Genomic DNA, 19,171 nt, shown 5'->3' with positions numbered 1-19,171 from the left:
TGCTTACATTTAGTTTACTGTGCTTACATTTTCGTTCTCATACATTTTTGTCTTTGAGTTGTCTTATTGTTTGAATTTATGTGCACATCACTAATTCTTCCCAAACAGGCCCAAATAAATTTGTAAAAGTTTTCTTGATTCTATACTTGTTTCGGTCTAGACTAGTTTCTCTCTTATCCAAGGTGACATCACCATCACGCTGGTGATTTGTTGTCCTTTCTCTGGAGTTGGATCCCTGTTTGTTCACTATTAGCCTACTTCCTTGTTAAAGTGGAGCACTTCAGTAGTTTCTTGGGAATGGGTACTGGAGAGGTCAATTATATTGAGATTTTATGTTTCTGAAAGATAGTTTGCTTGGTATATGAAATTGTAGGTAGAAAATCAAATTTGAAATTTTTCAAAATTTTGATTGAAAAATGTACTCAAAATCAGAATTTTGAAAGCATTGCTCTATTATCTTCTAATTAGCAAAATCTTGAGATATCTGATGCAATTTTTATTTGTTTGTTTCTTTGTTTTCTCAGAATATCATCTTTAGTGTGGTACTGTGCTTTGGTGGGCTTGGAAGATATTTTTGAATTCTTAATCTTTCCACCTACACACCCCTCCACCCCATTTTCTTTGTTTTGGAACTCCATGAGATAGCGGAGCTCCTAACTGAGACTTGGGCCTTATTAATCTTTTTTTTTTTTTTTTCTGGGAGATTTCCTGAACATGATTTTCCAATCTTTCTATTCATTTTATTTTTGGTTAACATTAGATTACCTGCCTGTATTTAGCTCCATGTGTCACTTTTGCTTCCCAATCCTAGGCCTGCCTGAGTGCTGCAGGGTGGGCCGTGGATGACAGCCCTAAGGCAGATACATGCTTGTCTCCTTCCCATGTTCAGTACATTTGTTGAACTCTACAATATTATTTCTTCCCATTTTCATTCTTGTAGTTTTGTGATTTTTATTCCTATTCTGACTTTTTACTGGGTTTTTGGGAGGAAAAGAAGATAAGACTGTTAACCTGCCTATTGAATTTATACAGGGATGAGTTTTCATGAAATTCATGGGTAATTGCTGTACGAGGCTTCCTGGGGACTGAGTGTATAAGAATTCCTGAGTTTTCTTGAAAGTAGTAAAATGCTGTGTGACAAAGCAGTTCATAGCTTGATTCTTTGTTAATCTTGCTGGTTTGAAGGAATTTGATATGGTCCCTGCCATTTCTTTATTTTTCTCAAGCATTAAGTTTGAGGCATTCCACATCTGTGATTCAAGTCTCCGAGGGCAGTTTCCTGGGAGTGATACCCTGAGATAAATTTGAAAACAAAAGCAAGAAATGCTTGAAAATGTCCCCAGATTAAACAATTCATGTAAGAATATCTGTTTTCTTCTTCTGATCCAAAACTCTTCTTAATGTAGCCTTTCAGTTACATAATAGTAAAAAGAAGTAATTTATCTTGCTTTGCTCTTAAGTGGTTCTCCACGGGTCTGGTTTAAAGTCAGTCTTGTCCCCAACTGGTGTATAGTTGAATTCAGACTTTGATGTGATGTTTGGATTTAATTCTCATCTCTGCTACTTAAAATCTGTGTATCCGTCAACAATCAAATTCCTTAGTCTTCATTTTCCTCATCCCTGAGGGGAGATTAATATTAATATTCCACAGGGTTATAAGAGAGGAAAAACACAGTAAGTGCTCAAAAAAGAGGCATTACTTCTATTATTTCTTCAAAGGATAGATGGTTAAAGACAAGTATAGCAGTTGGGAGATTTTTTTTTTTTTCAGCTTATTATGGGGGTACAAAAGTTCAGGTTATATATATTGCCCATGTCCCGTGAGATTTTTTTTTAAACTAGGCCTGATATAACCAATGTGAACATTTTTATTTTTCAGAGAAATTTGGCATAGCTTTTTAATGTATAATGTTTCTGAGAAAAACAGTTATTAGTTATATTAGTTCTATTGTCTTCCTGCAAGAATTGGTCCTTGGGTCTCGATGAGGCTTAAGAAAATGACATTCCTTTCCCCTAAAATAGGTGTCAAGAAAATTTTGTGAAGCACATGTTTTCTAACTGATGTGAAAAATATTTCAAGGATGAATAATGTCCATCTACTCATGGCAATGGGGGTAGGATTACAGAAGAAGCGTATCTATTTACAACCTAACCCTTAGTGTCCTTGTGATAGTTCCTATGATCTGGAACCCAGGGCTTGTGGGGTCTCAGATGATCTCGACGCTGTAGCATCTTGTATGTACACCAGAGGGCAGAAGCTCCTTGGAGTGTACGTGAGGGGCCCACATAAGCGAATGGCAGGGAAAGGAGGAGGTGCAAAAAGTCACAGCCTTGGAAAAACCCTTGGAAAGGAGGTGGATGAGATGAAGTGCCTCCTTCACCTGCAGTGGGTCTGTAGCCAGGCCATCTTCCACTCACAATGGCTTTTTGTAGCTACTGGAAGCCTCAGGAGCCTGATCTGCCATCCTCCTAGCTATGATGTCACAACCATATTCTGTCCCTGTTTATTGCAGGTCTCTGGTTGTTCCGGAGTCCTTGCTAGTTAGTTGTCACGGTGGCAGCTCCTGCCTGCTGCAGGATGTTTATATATGGGAGCCACCGAGGCAGAAGTGCTGGGAATGTGGTGTCAGCTTACATAGCTGCCTCAGCCAAACAAGGACATTAACTTCAGTCCAACAAGGACCTCATCAGTTACCAACTAAATCAGGGCATAGTGTCTGTTGTTATTGTTTTCTTTTTAAAGCATAGTTTCAGTAATGTATTTTCAACCTTAGGCATTATGAGAAAACTCAGTATTTGGAATCTTACACTGCTTGGCTAAATTAACAGTAAATATAGACCAACAGTTTCATGCTGGGATTTATGGGCTTCATAGGAACACCCATACCCTGAAGGAAGGCAAAGAAAGAACTACAGCGTTTGTAGAAAGTTTTGTTGTAGTTGCTCTTGGATAATTAGTTTTTTTTTTTTTTTTTCTGGTAACCTACCAGTCAAAGCTCACATTTTTGTAAGTAATTTGCATGCTCTTACTCTGCTGAGACTGAATTATGATTCTTGATTGTGTTGCATGTGCTCCGTGCTTTTAACTTCTGATAGAAATGATTTAGACTTGATTTTAAAAATTACTTCTTAAATGTGAAGAGGTATTGATTCTGAAATGGAATTAAAGAACAGATTACCATGACTTAATAAAGCTTTTTATTAGCTTTGAATTAAGCCCTTATTATAAAAATTCTGGTTTTGTGGCAAGCAACACTGGTGTGAGTTATTTCTATGATTTGATACCAAGCACCTGTGGGAAAAAATAGAGCACAAAGCAATTTTTCACGGACAATTAATCTTTGTCAGAATATTTCTTTGTAGGTAGTCAAAGAATTCTCAAATGACAAAAAGAATCAGCTGTTAGAGGAAAATGAAATTACTTACATGTTTCAGCTGAAGGTGTTTGGATAATTTTCTGTTAAAAGGATGCTGCTTTAGCCAATCTTGGTGAATAAGCAAATTTGCACACGAGTTGAGAAGGAGGGTTAAGTCAGTGTGATGCGGAATTGCTAGTAACACTGGCTTCTCCAGCCTTGCTGGTTGTTCCCAGATGCCCTCATTTGGACATGCCAAATATAGCAAGTACTGGGTGTCAAAACAGCTGTGGGTCCTGGTGTTAGGGCCATGTGATCTTGTATCCATTTACTAGCAGACTCATGAGTCATTTGCAAGTCATTTGTAGGCTCTTGGCAGGCCTGGACAACAAACACCCAACTCAGTTTTCTCTATTAGTTCTTTATTTTACATTCACATGTTGCAATTCATTTAAAAATATATTGAAACAGCATATATTTACTTGTGACTTAACTCAAGAGGAATTTTCTTTCAGAGCACTCTAGGTTGTTGCCTTGGTTCTTTTGGAGTGACCTTTTGAGTAGGTAGCAAGGCCACTAATTTGGAGATTTTATCAGCTGTACTTTTAAAGTCAGTTTTAGTGGCTGTGATTTTCTAGCTAGTTCGCTACTTTGTAAACACCGAGTAAGTGTCCGTACCAGATTTCAGCAATAGCAGTTACATTCCTGAAGGGGAAGCTAAGGCTCAAGGATATTAAGTCAGAGATCCAAAAATGAACCATGCGTCCGTTACCAGGCCTGAAATAGCAGCTCTGTTTGGAACAATGAGCCTGTGATGTGACACATACAACCTTTATTCCTGGTCAAATATTAGCGTTTGGTCAAATATGAGTATAAAGAGATGATAACATATAAAACACTTCTAGAAGAATTGTTTTGAAATCTGCGGCCATGCACTAGTCAATGCTTTTGGGCCTTGGTTTTATCTGCAAAAGGATTAGATGTGATTGATCTCTAGGGCCTTTTACTCTATCTGCTGCTGCTTTTTTTTAAAAATTGTTTTATCAAGTCATTTCCTTAGAAATGCTCCATGAAGTATATTTAAAACTCAATATTTACTATCAATATTAATATTTACTATCGATATTTAAAGTGCTACAGTAATATCTTATCAAAAATACTCAGGGAATTGTGTGTTTTTGTTAACTAAAATTGCAGGATAACTAAAACATACTTTTTAGCTATAACTCTGGAAAAAAATTTTAATTCATGACTTTTGAAGCTCACTGTTTTTCTTAGCTAGGGTTCTGGGAGCACATTTTTCACAAGTACCAGTAGGTTTTAGGTATTACTGAGAAATTGCTGGTTTTTAATATTTTAGAGTGCTGTTTAAGCTGTTTAGTAGATGGCTGATACATTTTTTCAAATCTTCTGTAGGTGTGTACTTTTTTTTTCTGAATTTGGTTTCTCCAAACTCGAATTACAGCTTCTTCATTCTGTTGCTAGGTATTAAAGGAAATTTAAGAAATGGTAACAGGAAGTAAACAGTGTGTTGCCACACATAGGCAGGCACAATATTTATTGCATTGACTTCACTAGAGTCCAGATAGACATCACATGAAGATTTTTACCCTCAATCTTATTTCCATTGGTGTACATACTAACTGCCTCCAATTCTTTTGAAAATAGATTTAAATCCTAAATAAATATTATAGGTGTTCCAAATTAACATATGTCACTGGCTTCTAAACCTGGCACTGGGCATTGGAGAATAGACACTGAGTTGCCTACTGGGGAAGTCAAAGATGTAAGCAAATAAATGCAATAAAATACTATAGATGTTCTGTTAGAGGAATATGCAGGATCCAGCAAAGGCAGAAAGACAGGTTGGTCTCTCTTCTTAAGGGAGGTCATGTCTGAGCTGAGTCTTGAGAGGATTAGGAAGGGGTATGGAAAAGAAAGGTATAAAAGAAAGGGAAGACCCAGGTCCAGCTCTGCTACCAGCCAAATGTGTGATCTTGGGTATTTACCTTGCTGAGCTTTCATTTCCTCATTTGTAGAAAGATTGGGGGCTAGACCAGGGCATGTCTAACATCCTTTCCAGATCAAAAAAAAAAAAAAATCCTCTATCATAATTAGACTCATTTTATGAAAAGAGATAACCATGAAAGAAAGCTTTTATAGTAATTGGAATTAGTCTTCCCAGATTCTTCTTTTCACATAACTAAATGGCCACGAGTTTTCTGTTATGCTAGACAGACATCTTCATATAGACCTCTTTAATCTCTTCAGGCTTTTCAGTGTTGCTTGAAGTTGTGCTGTCATTAGAAAATATTATCTTTAATATAAACCTCAATTTTAAAAATATTTATTACCTAAGTGACCACACTCTAAGGGCAGATGGAAGAGACCTCAGAGGTCCTAGAGTCTAGCAGAATTCCTCTTTATAGCATCTACGTTGCTAAGATCTTGTCCTGGGGACTCACAGCCAGCATCTAATAGCTAAAGGAAATATTTGAGGGCAAGGATTCATATACCATATTGAGGGAGAATATAAAAATTACAGTTTTGTATTAAAGTCTCATGCAATTGGAATGGTTCACAGTAATATCCTCCTGTTCTTTCAGAATCTTTATGGCCACAGGCTAACTAGCTCAATTTTGTCTTTCTATATATTTATACCTAGTCTTCTTGCACAAAGGATTTGAGGTATTTTGCCAGAATATGAACAATGTAATAAAAGAGAAAAATTTAACAATCAATTACAAAATAAAAAAGAGGTCCAGGGAAAATATAGGCAGACTTGAGAAAAATGAAGAGGAGAAAGGAGCCTTTGCAGATAAATAGGGTATAAACAGCGATGCATTTCTTAAAACTCGGCCACACATTTGATCTGAGCTTCCTGGCAAGCAAAGCAAAAAGAATAATTATGAAGTTGTCCACAAAAGGAAATATTTTCTTCCAGCTAAGCAAAGCTTCTCTAGACCCTTAGTTGAAAATGGTATCTGTGGGTGGTTCTTCGTAGGCCCGCGGGGCTTCCTGCTGGCTGTGTGGTTCTTGCGAGGTGGAGCTCCCTGGCCCAGCCTCTTGTTTCTCATGTCAGTGTTTTCTTCCAGGGACAATGAATCATTCTTCCCAGGACACTGGCTCTGGTGGCATTCATGAAGACCGAAAGCTTTATGTTGTGGATTCCATAAATGACTTAAACAAACTGAACCTGTGTCCGGCCGGATCGCAGCATCTGTTCCGTACGTGTCAGGCGTGGCAGTCCTGCCTAGCTCCCGGCTACCTGGAGACGGCCAGTGCCAGCGTGGGGTGGGCGTGGGGGTGGCGCGGGTAGGGGTGGGGCTGGGGCTGGGGCTGGGCGTGGGGGGTGGCACGGGTGGGGGTGGGGCTGGGCGTGCGATGGGGCTGGGGTGGGGGTGGGGCTGGGCGTGGGCTGGGCGTGCGATGGGGCTGGGGTGGGGGTGGGGCTGGGCGTGGCGCGAGCGCGGGTGGGGGTGGGGCTGGGGCTGGGCGTGGGGGGAGCGCGGGTGGGGGTAGGGCTGGGCGTGGCGCGGGTGGAGCGGGCTCCGCTGGCCACTGGAAATGCTGTTTATTGTTAGGCATTGTATGCTTTTGTCCTCTGCATACTTGACAGGATTTGGGGCCTTCTCGGCTCCTAAACAAGCTTTGAACTCTTGTCTTTAAAAATTCTGAGGCTCTCAATTGGTCTGGCCAGGGAGGAAAGGTAAAAATTAAAGTAAGGAAATGCTGCGAAGATCCTAGGGAGTTTCTGCCCGGGAAGGGGTGGTGCCTCGCAGAGCTGGACTCCGGAGGCTGCTCACCCTTGTCGCTGTCGCAGGGCCTCCTGGTGACCACACTTAGGTCCCCAATGGCGCCCACTTTCCTAAAGGGACCTTGTTTTAGAGCGTATGCTGAGAAAATGCTCCACACATTCACCTAGTTCTTAAAAAATCATTAAAATTCTGTTGGGCGAGAAAGTCAACTTCATTTTCTACTGACAAATTACAAATTACCCAGTTAAAGGGCTAGAAAAAGGGTGGGGGAAGCAAAACAAAAATCTGCTAAATACTAGACGTGTATATATATATCTTGCCCCCTAAATATTACAAATGAGTTCTATCAGACCATTGGGAGCCCCATCATTTCTAACTGAAATGCTGACCTTCAAACACAGGTGCTAATGGCCCACTTGCCATTTGTTTCCTATGCACTCTAAACTTACTGTCCCAGTTTTTTATCTATTGTTGCCCTTGTAAATCCTTTCTGAGTTCTTGCTTTTTTCTTCATTTTAATAAGTTCAGATTTTCACCTGTTTTTATTGCACTCAGTCTGAAGAAAAGTAGGTATTTGGGTGTCAGCCTGTGCTGCTGCTTTGATTAGGAAGCAACAGCTGTTGAGGGGGTGACATAGGATGTACTTCTAAGGTATGGGACATGAGCCACCCATCCATGCAGAATCAAGGAGCACAGTGAGTGGACCAATTCAAAGTAGGAGAGCATACGAAAAAAGTGATTCCACGGTCTCCATTGCTCCAGCATTTCATTCCTTCTTATTCAATTTCACCTGGGTGTTATTAGGCAACCAGACCTTACAAAATGGTGACTAAATGCAGACAATTCATGGTTTGGGTGAACCAAGCTGTTGTATAAAACATAGTTGCATTCTCAGTTCCACTGCAAAACATTTAAAAGAACCTTGTTTCCAGAGCATATCCACCCTGAAGACAAATTTAAGAAATCAAAATATACCAGGGCCACTTTTGTTTAAATGGATGTAGGCATAACTGATTCCTATGATGAAAGGAGTTTCTGGGGAGGTATTCCAGAGTGTTCAGTTCATTCAATCCTCCACCCGGGGCAGGTGTCCCACATGCAGCTGTTTTACTCCTGGGTTACTTTGGGAAAAGGGCATGAGAGCCTCTGTCAGTTTTACCCTTTACCTTCTTCATTCTCACCCCGAAGAAAAATCCACGTCCTGCTACCTCAGTGCTAACATGGTCTTCAAAGAACTTTCCAAACAAGTCTAAGGAAACAGCTTAACTCTGTTTATTTCCTGAATACCAATATAAAAGAAGGTAAATCCCTCACAAATTGCACTTGGTCCAAAGACATTTCTAAAACATAAGTCATTTTTCCAGGGTTGTCAGAGGGAATATGGGTGTATATGTTACACACATCTCTGACAGCAGAGTACTGCTCAGTTCTGAGGACAAGTTGTATGCTGAGGAGTTTGTGGCATTGTTGGTTTTTGTTTGTTTTGTATTAGCTCTAGAGGAGAAAATCCCAGTCCTGGGCACAAACTCGGGAAATGGAAGCCGGTGTCTGTTTTTTGTGGTTCTGCTGATTATGCTGATTGTCAGCCTGGTCTTGGTTTCCTTCGTGATATTTCTAATAAGTAAGTACCACTGGCAGGTTTTCATTACTTGTATGTACTTACTTTGCAGCTGGTTATTAAACTTTGCTCCTGAAATGAGTCAATGCTTTCTGGTGATCAATGCTTACACTGAAAGACAGAGGGAGAAGGAAGGCCTTGAGTGAACCCCACTGGCCTGGGACAGGGTCCCTGGGGCACAAGCCCACTATAGAAGTCCACGGTACCAAAAGTCCATGAACATTATGTTAAATATTTTTATAGCATTTTGATTTCTCACTTGGAGCTCCTCACTACCAAATGGTAGGCAACTTACTCTAGTTAGTTCTAGGTTTTCTATATCCAATGCATAGATTTCCCCATTAAATTAGGTCTACAACATACAGTCACATTGAGGTTTCAAACTCTTTCCTAGGTTTTATCACAGAAATCAATTAGAAGCATGTGAGGCTTGAGCATGGCCTTAGTGATAGTGTTGGGGGTGTTCTAAGGGTGGCCTCTTTCCTGTTGACCCTGTGCGGGCTGGCGGCCTGCTTCTGGCCTGGGCCAGGCATGCTGGGCCCTTGAGTGATGACTCGGGCTTCCGCCTGCCAGCTCCTCAGCCAAGAGATCCTTTGATTTCCAGAGCCACCCTCCTCTCTGCTGCTGACGTGGCAAGGGGCACTGTCCACCTGCCATCCCCTCCTCCTGCAGAGCCCACCAGTTTCCTCTCTTGTCTAGAATTGTTTTAGAAGTAACTGCTGGGCCACCAGCTGGGAGTTGAACCTCTAACATCTGGTTAACCTTCTCATGTTTATTAGCTAAGGCCATCAGCATGATGCAAACACCTTAGCTCCTAAAGGACACCTTCGAAAAAAAACTTGCCTGAAATGGAAATAATGAGTTCAAATATAAAGTACTGATTTTGTGCTGCATTTCTTGAAAATTTTAACTCTGATAAACAGACCTCAAAGTGTTCTCTTCTCTAGTTTACTGTATTGCTAGGAGTTCTGTTTATTTGGAAAATATTGCACCTCTATTCTTAGGAATGGTGTGAGGGGAATTACTACACATTCATTATGGGCTGGTAATTCAGAACCAGCAGAAATGTCGAAATTGGCTGCAACCCAAAGAATGGGGAGCTCAAAACCTCCCAAACTTTAGCTCCCAAATGAAGAGCTAAAAACCTCTTCTGAGAATGGGTCTCAAAATGAGACACGTAACAATTGCTTTGGGGGAGATAATCAGACCTGCCGGCAGTTTCTTTTGGGTACTCACAGCCATGTCTTTCTCAGCCCAAATCTCTGTGGAGCTGCCACAGGTAGTCTAGGCTGGCACCAGAGGTTGTGAAGTTAATTCACTTGATAGGCAACTTCAATATTCACCAACTTCTGCCCGGGGTTTCTGGGATGCATGGGTATTGGAACGGGGGGTTGCCAAGCATGCCTTTCAGCACTCGGCTGAACACCAACACAGGGCTCCAACGTGTCCCAGCGGAACACACTGGGAACCAGTGTAACACAGTCTGTTTTCCATTTTGAAGTTCAAACTGGAAACAAGATGGATGATGTGTCAAGAAGACTAACAGCTGAGGGAAAGGACATAGATGATCTTAAGAAAATCAACAACATGATCGTAATGCGGCTCAACCAACTGGACTCTGAACAGAACTAAAGAAATGATTTGCCAAGAGTCACTGCTAACACTTTGAGCTTTTCTCGCTTTACTTGGATTGTACATGGTGAAGAATTGAGAAAGTGCACTTCTCTAGGCAACAGATTAACTGATCAGGGAACCCAGCCCTAGGGCCTACTTTCTGTGCCCCTGGGAGCCCAGTGGGTTTGAGATAGCAGCTAGAAAGGGGCGAGCTTCTCTCAGCTCCATTTTATGGTAGGGTGCTTCAACTATTTAATGGGGATAAGGGTGGGTGGCTAGCATGGTGGAGAATCCACAGAAAGCAAGAGAATTTGGCTATGTACTTACAACGTCTCCTACAAAAGGAGTTTTGTCAATAGAACAAATTCACGGTACCAGTGAGGTTCATGATGCCTCATGCACCTTTACAAATTCCTTTTGAAAGCCTGAGGAATTCATTGAATTTTATGTGTTGAGGGGAACCAGGTGATCGCTCTTTTCAATAGAAGAGATTCTGCGCAGGTGATTAGACTTTGACTCTGTTTCCCCAGGGACAGCAATGGGTGGGCTTCTGCTATCTGGTGTTTGCTGGTGGAAACATGAGTAGCAGGTATATGTGTGTGCTGGGGCTGTGGGGTCAGAAGAGAAAGCCTAATTAATTAATTCAACTAATGTTTATTGAACTCCTACTCTGTGCAAATTACCTTACTCTAGAGGAGCTTATATTCAGTTGTGGAACAAAGGAGATGTATAGTTCTATATAATTATATAAGTTTCGTTTATTTTGTTTCTCATGGAGAAAAAATCCATCAGTACCCTGCTGATTAACTTGGATGAAATCTCATAGAGATATGGCCTTTGTTAAACAACAGTAGGAAACTGTGAATTTGGAATATTTGGAACCTGCCTTGTTTTAACACAAAAAGCAAGGCACACAGTATATGACATAAGATATGGTGCTAAATAAATGAGTTCAAAAAGCATATGAGTCTTAGAAAAATCTTTCATTTAATATACTGTACAAGTCAATTGAAGAATGTAATGTGGTTCTGTCATTTGGGTTGATTAAAAACATCTGGGTTTAACTTGAATGAAACACACACACAAACACATTTTATAACACTTAATAGTTAATGCAATAAACACAAGACATTTTACTTATCCATTTTGAACTCAAAAAACATTAAATGTACTACATACTTTTTTCCTTCAAATCGATAGATAGCAAAACATTTTGTATTTACTGAAAAATTCTTTCTGACCTGTTAATAGGGTGTGGCAAAAATAATTTGTTGTCGGGATTTGTTGTTGTAAAATCATTTTAGAAACTACTGAGGATCTGATGCAACAACTCGTTTTAAATATACCTATTTCTTCCCTTTCTGTTTGCTCTTATTACACTTTTCCCCCCTTTCTACCCACACAGTGGATATAGTTCATGCTCAGTAGTAAATGATCTTTATTCCAAGAAATTTTGACTTTTACAACATGAAGTAGTGTCTGATAAATCATTTTATCCATCTTTTGGATCCGTCTTTTTTGATCTGCTCTGTCCTGCCTGTATTGCACGAAGGCATGGTGACGCCTCTGACCCTCTGACCTTTGCGGTCTAGAAAACTCCAGTCACCACAGCTCCTGGTGTTTGGATTCACAAATTAACAACTTCCATTGAACGCGTTTAAAATGCACTTGCCAGCTACACGTGACATAATGGCAGTCAAACATGGCGGTTAAGAACGAATCCTGGTGCCACCACTTACCATGATTTTGGGGAAATTAACCTCTTAATTTTTTACCAGTAAAATTGGATTACTATAAAATCTATTTCATAGTATTAACATTATTGTGAAGCTTAAAAGAGGGGATGAGTATAAAGGACAAAACAGTGTCAGAAACAAAGTACTCCATAAATGCTAGTTGTTGTTGTAATTATTATTGTTAGAAGTAGTAGGTGTGGCATGGTGGAAACAACCCTTTACATTTAAACCTCTACTGGAGGGGACTAAGGGTCCACATTTTTTTGTTTTGCACTATTTAAGATCATGGCACTCTGATCTCATCTGACCAAGGATAGTGGGGTGAATCTTCTGCAAAATAACTCATTGTGTTATGGTACAAGAGGTGATTGGTATAAGCTGGTGGGTTCGTTGTTTTCCAAATGACATAGTCTAAAGAAAGTAGGGATATACATTTGCCTCCCTGCAAGGGACCCTGTCTGCCCTGGACTAATGACTTGACCACAGGTACAGGGGCAGTAAGGATCCGGGAAGGCAAAGGAGGGGCCCAAGGAATGGAAGGGAAAGCTGAACCAAGACATGTCCTGATAGGAAGAAAAGAGACAGTTTTCCACTGTTCTTTGGACTTTGTATGTGTTCCCAAGAGGTGAAGAGAGAGATTTTTCTGGACTTTACCTGCATGCTCCTCCTGATGTTGTTAGCTGTGATGGGAGGATCATATACATCTTCTGACCCCACGTCCAATGCTATGCATTTTCTATTTGGCCATGGGGACCCCAGAAGGGCCTTTTCACAGCCCCCCAAATTGTTCCACCTTGGTAACCACCTATAAGCAAGCCTGGCTCAACCCTACACACCACACTCTGCTGTGATGCCTGGAGACCATTGGGCCGTGAAGCCACCTGGAAGTAGGCGGCCCAGCCTCCCAGGGGGGCCACTGAGCTGCAACCTAGGGGGTACAGGGTACTTGTCTCTCAGTACCTTATTCCTGAGGGTCATCTGGCCAGGACTCTGTCAGTGGGCAGCAATCTTCAAAGCAAGAACAAAGCAAACCAGGAGGTATAAAAATAACACAAAACAATTGCTTTGTTCCAATTTGCCTGTGGAAAAGTCAAGAAAGAAATTTTCTTAGAAAGAAAATTTTGATGGAAACAATCTCTCCTTGAGTCAGGGTGTAAAAATAATTTTATTCTAGCTTAAAATAATGACCCTATTTATATTCAGTAGAGAAGGATGAGCAAAAGGAATAGATTATCAGAAAAGACTGGTAATCTATCCCCTCTGTGAATGAGTTTGCCCAAGAGAAGCTGTGAAAAGGAGAAAGAGCCTTGGGACTGTGAGCCATCTTTCCGCAGAGTCAGGAAGTATATTCAAAAAAAAAAAAAGAAAAATGAAAATGTTCTTGTTGGAACCTGTGTGACCCCTTATTTGGTGAAGATAAAGGCTTCTTAGTACATTTTTTTTCCCATAGGGAAAATACTACTGAAAGATAATTCAACTTCTCATGAAGATGGAAATAATTTTTATTTTTAAATTTCTATTAGAGACAGCCTGTTGCCCAGGCCGGAGTGCTGTGGTGCAATCATAGCTCACTGCAGCCTCGAACTCCGAAGCTCAAGCAATCCTTCAGACTCAGCCTCCCGAATAGCTGGGGCTACAGGCACACTTCACCATGACCAGCTAATTTTTTTCAGGTTTTTAAAGACAGGATCTTGCTATGTTGCTCAGTCCGGTCTTGAACTCCTAGCCTTAAGGAATCCTCCTGCCTTGGCCTCTCAAAGTTTTACAGGTGTTGAGCCGCTGTGCCTGGCCAAAAAATGATTTTTAAAAAAGTGATGAAGAAATAATATAGAACACACAGTTCCATTTAACAAATGGGCAGCAAGTACATACACTGTGCCCAGCAGTGTGGGCTGTGCTGTGCTGCCCTGTGCTGGACACCACGGAGGATCCAACAGCAGGCGAGGGTGTGGTCCCTTCTCCAAAGGGGCTCCCGAGCTGTCATGCAGATAAGACATGAGTAAGAAACCAGGAATGACCTGTAACCATGAATCGGAGACAACAGTTCCCCAATGCGCCCCTCTAAGTATCACCTAGGAGGCTGGAAAAGCCCTGATTCTGGAGCACTGGCCTCAGAGACTGACTTAGCAGGCATGGGGTGGGACTGGGAATTCATGTTTTTAAAAAGCTGCTGTGAGGATTCTGGTGCTCATTTTGGGTATCTGGAGAGATAATGGATTTGGAGTACACTTGGGTTGGGATTCTGGTTCTCGTCGTGAGCCTTGAGCATGTTCCTCACCTTCCCTGACTTTTGAGATTTTCCTCTGTGGCATGAGGAAGATATTGCTGCCGGCGAGAACACGGGAGTTGATAGAAAGCCCTTCAGTCTCTGCATTGTTAACAAGTCACTGAAAAATTAAGTGAATTTAAATTGTATATTTACAGTTTGAATTGTAGAAGGGGGCCATGCTACCGTTTGTAGGTATTATTTTGAATCCCCAGGCAACACTAATAATCTCCTGTCAAAGAACCCCCAAGTGTCTTCAGATGAACACACCCACACCACTTCCTTCCTCACCTGTTTTACTTTTCTCTTCCTTTCCATCTCATCCCTGTACCTCCTCTCCTCCTTGTCCCAACCTCCTCCACTGCGCTTGGCTGACGCTCCAATTTAAGGGGCTACTCAACTTTTCTGAAGGGCTGTTGGGGGCTATTCTGTCCAGTCTACAGTCCTCTGCTCTACCAGCTGAGCCATCGAAGGGTGCACATATCGGGGGCTATTCTGATAGCAGAAGGGGTGAGCGAGCACCCGGGAACGCCGAAGGGCGAGGGACCGAGGTGAGGCCGGACAGGAGGATTGCTCTATGTACCAGCCCAGGACAGCCTGGGAAGGTCTGGCTGGGAAAAGCAGTGCTGCCCGGGCCCTGCCTATGGAGCAGATGCACATTAGAATGACCCCTGCCTGACCCCACCCACACCAGTACGTCGGGATTCATCAAGTCTTCATTTTGAGCGGGAACTTCCTGTCTCGTGTCTTCATCTGAAGACATTTTATAGGTTCTTCAACAAGAGAAGATTGATATTACCTGGGGATTGAGAATAATGTCTGGGGATGGTCAGATGTCTCTTCTTTGATCTAACAGTTATAAGTGACTTAGAAACAACTCTTCAGAGCTAGTGGGATTAAAAAATGTAATCAATTGATAACAAAATACTCAATCAAAACCAACCACAGTCATGCACTATGCACTGAAGCAAGTGATTAATTCAATCCTTAGCACCTGAGGAGCAAAACCAAGCATGGATGTGAGCAGTGACTCGGCTATTATGCAGTGTATAGAACAACTCTCAAAATGGCAAAGAGAATAAAATTGGTCTTAAATTTAACTGAGTTTTCTGTCTTTGCAAAAGAGTCCATTTGGGCAAAACTTGTGTTATCCCTGAATTTTCCTCACCACCTAAGAGAAATCAAACTAGATCTATAAAAAGTCACATAATAGGTCAGAAAAAAATTCAAGGGAGCTTTCACTTTTGTCTCATTTCTTCTTTTTCTCTTTCTCTTTTTTCCCCTTAGAAGTTGGTATTCCCAATAAATCAGCTAGGGGTTTTTCTGTGGCCCTTTGCTTTTGGGCCTGCGATGTGGGGATTAAGATGGAAAGGGGGGTAAGGGCAGGGAAAGCAGCCGTGGCGTGAAATACAGAGCACACCTGTGAGGCTGCAGTGTTTGAAGTCTTCCCAAATGGAGGATGACATGAGATAGTGCATATCTTCCCTGGTAGATGGAGAATAATTGGGCTGTGAGGAACACAACTGAATTTAGAGAAAGGAAGGAAGTCACGATCCTAATTTTTCTTTATTTTTTGGCCTCTCTCATCCCTTTTTAAATTTTGAAACATGATTCATTATTCATGCATGAATCCTCAAAGAAATGGGTTGTGACAAGCTTATTCCATCAGGAATATTCTTTCTGAATGTGGAGTGTTGCTGCCACAGAGCATTTATTGTCTGATGAACAAATGGAGCAGACCAAACAAGTGAAAAAAAAAAAAAAAACACTTAGTAATTTAATTATAGCCTCTCCAATGCTAAAAATGTCTAATTTTTCATGCCCTAAAATAATTTTAAATATTGCCAGAAACAGACTAAAATAGAATTCTACTCTGCATCCGCTCCCAAACTTAGCAAGCTTCTTTAATATTGATGATTTGGGGTCAACTTCTGAATTACCGTAAATTCATGTAGGGACTCAAATACAGTTTCTTATAGGCTCAGAAAACCCACAGTGATGGAAAAGACATTAGGCAGCCTTAGATGTACAATCTAGGACTTTTTTAAAAAAACATTCCTTCAATACAGGTTATCAAAAACCCAGGTTTTTTTGTATATTGCTTGTAGAAATCACAAAGAAATCTTTCATAATTGTTTCCCCCATCAACTTGATGCAATTCACTCTTCTTCTGAGCCGAGCACTTCATTTGAATTCTCAGATTTTGCCCTGTAATTGTATACTTGTGTTGTACCCTTTGTTTGACGTCCTCATCTGGGCATCCCCAGGGTACGTTGCTCGATAATGCAAATTTGTTTAATTGAATTAAGTTAGGAAGAGTTTCCAGGCTGCCTGCGTTGCCTCCGATTTGCAATTAGAGCACAGTGGTGTTCACTAATAGGAGAGGAGGGACACCTGGTGGCAGGCGGTTATTACAGGGGAAGGAGGTCAGTGAGAAGGAAAGCAGGCGAGAGAGAGATGTGCTACGTGTAGGATACTGCGTGGAGAGCAGATGGTTGCCGCAGACACAGGACAGCTGGGAGCCGTATCTGGGCAGGGTGGTCACCAGGCCACACAGACAGGGGTGAAGACTGTGGACTTTAAAGTTGAAGAACCTGCCTTTGAATCTGGCTCTGCTGCTCACAAGCTGTGCGACCTAGGCTGAGTTACTTACCTTATCTGAACCTTGGTCACCTCATCAATGATGTGGGAATAATGCCTACCTCACAGGGTTGCTGCGAAGACTGGACAAAATGATGCCTAGCACTTGGTAAGCACTAGACTTCTGAAAGTGGCCGCTCTTTTTAGTATTTGCAGAAAGAAGGGGGAGAGCAGAATCTGAGGCCAAGGAGAGGTTTTCTGCTGGCTGTAGTGAGGGGCTGATGGTTCTTTTGGATTTGGGCAATTTCCCTGGAAGGGAGTTCTTCCATCCCACGTTTAGGAAGGTCTGCACAAGGTAACCTATTTTCAGGCCTCTTCTGGGAAGAATCTTCCGGTGAAGCAATAGGAATTTATTAAGCTCCAGGGTCTTTTCACCATGTAGACGTGCTTCCCTCATGAAGCTTACGCTTAAGTGGGAGACAAGATTATCACACAGTGGCAAAACAAAAAGTAAGGTGGGCCAGAAAATGAGCTGGAAAGGTTCAGAGGAGGGAGGGCATCTCCGGCAGATAATAAGCTCACCATTGACCCAGGAGAACCCTCCGGCCCAGGCAAACTGGGATGGTTGGTCACCTGACCTTCGGAGAGTTTCTCTGGATGTCTCTACAGACTTACCTATAACTTCACCCCAACTTTAAGCTTTTCCTCAGGACTCAGGCAGGTGAACTGCTTGTTTAGGACCTGAGATCTACCCTGATTCAATCTCCTGTTCCTAACTGGGGACCATGGTATATCCAGTCAGTTTGTCCCTGTCAAACTTCTGAGACATTTCTCAAATCCATTCCTGCCTATCTCTGCCATCGGTGCCCAATTTAAGGCCATGATTGCTTTTTGCCTAAATGATCACAACAGCCCTCCAATGGGTTTCCTAGACTCTAGACCAGGGGTGGGGAAACTGGCTTTCTAGATCCTTAAATGTGGACTTCTAACTAGGTCTACAATGTACAAAACAAATCCTGACACTTCCTTAAGTGTGGCCCTTTGACTGAATCCAAATTGTACACAACAAATCCTGGCACTTAAGGACCTAGAAGGCCACAGGTTCCCCACACCTGCGACTCATTCCACAAGGTCATTACAATAATCTTCCTAAAAATGTAAATCCACGCCTTCGCTAGTCAAAACTCTTTAAGAGTTCCCAAATCCTGTGTTGTAGGTCCTTACAGTGTGCTATTTCCACTGAAACGCCTTTGTTCATAGTGTCGCTTCTGTTCGGGGGATTCTTTCTAGTCCCTCCATGTCAAATTCTCTTCTTCATGTATCCAGGCTTTTCAAACATGTCCTGTAAAGTATTTTTGGTTTTGTTTCTTCAAGGAGTCCTAATATTTTCAGGCACCAGACAGGCTTTGGTGTCAGGTGAACTGGATTAGAATCTTCGCTTCTTAATAGCTGCATGGCCTTGAGAAGGAAACTCAATCTCTCTCCACCTTAGTTCTCTCCTCTCTAAAAATGAGGATGATAACGTTGACCTCATTGTGGTTTGAGAGGAGATAACATGTTTGTGAAACACTCATCATAGCTCCTGGGAGACAGAAAGGAGGTCTTGCAGGAAAAGGAGGTGAGTGGCTTATCCTTGTTCTTGACTTACTCTCTTCGGATTTGTCTGTTTAGATGTGGGGGGAAAAGACGTTTTGCCAGTAGTGGTGAAATTCTTTACAGTGTGAGTTTAGTGCAGACTCAGCTACGTGATCTGTGAGGCCCAGTGCACAATGAAAATGCAGGCCCCTTGTTTATAAATCATTAAGAATTTCAAGATGGAAATAGCAGGGCATTAAGCCAAGCAGTGTCCTGTGCAACTGCACAGGTTGACCATCCCCAAAACTGCCCTGGTTTTGAGACTATTACAGTATTGGCAGATGAGAAAGTCTGTGTGTTCCTGGCATTTTCTGCAGTGTCCAGCTCAATTCCTGACTCGTACAGTTTATAGAAAGAAATACCCAGCCAGTAAGTCCTCTCTCCTTCACATAACTGAGCTGTGTTCTCTGTAATTGACACTGCCTCAGTTTTTTAATGTTCTGCCTAAGACCCCGAAAGTCCTTGCATTATAGTTTCTTGTGTCGTCCTGCTCTCATCCTTTCTGTTAGAAATTTGAATGTGCACTGCATTCTTTCATCCGTGCGTCCTTCTTTACCTTTGTTGTTCCTTAAGCAGACTTTCCATCTTTAACTCATTTAGATTGTCTT

General features: G+C 41.7%; 1 protein-coding gene across 1 annotated transcript; it reads left to right on the top strand.

Moving 5' to 3' along the window:
* Window positions 1-1,869: 1,869 nt before the first annotated feature.
* LSMEM1 (leucine rich single-pass membrane protein 1) lies at window positions 1,870-11,274 on the top strand. Its single transcript, XM_045565168.1, has 4 exons — window positions 1,870-3,007; window positions 6,452-6,583; window positions 8,607-8,735; window positions 10,234-11,274. Exons 2-4 carry the CDS (start codon window positions 6,457-6,459, stop codon window positions 10,362-10,364), a joined length of 387 nt encoding a protein of 128 aa, XP_045421124.1. The 5' UTR covers window positions 1,870-3,007; window positions 6,452-6,456; the 3' UTR covers window positions 10,365-11,274.
* Window positions 11,275-19,171: the final 7,897 nt, after the last annotated feature.

This window comes from Lemur catta, chromosome 11, assembly GCF_020740605.2.
Source record: "Lemur catta isolate mLemCat1 chromosome 11, mLemCat1.pri, whole genome shotgun sequence".
NCBI lineage: Eukaryota > Metazoa > Chordata > Mammalia > Primates > Lemuridae > Lemur > Lemur catta.
This window is presented reverse-complemented; position numbering and strand designations above follow the sequence as displayed.

Excerpts from the sequence above, each read along its gene's own strand:
- LSMEM1 (XM_045565168.1), top strand. The coding sequence starts at position 6,457 with ATGAATCATTCTTCCCAGGACACTGGCTCTGGTGGCATTCATGAAGAC. Across the intron at positions 6,584-8,606 it reads CGGATCGCAGCATCTGTTCC|CTCTAGAGGAGAAAATCCCA; the intron begins GTACGTGTCAGG and ends GTTTTGTATTAG. Across the intron at positions 8,736-10,233 it reads CTTCGTGATATTTCTAATAA|TTCAAACTGGAAACAAGATG; the intron begins GTAAGTACCACT and ends TCCATTTTGAAG.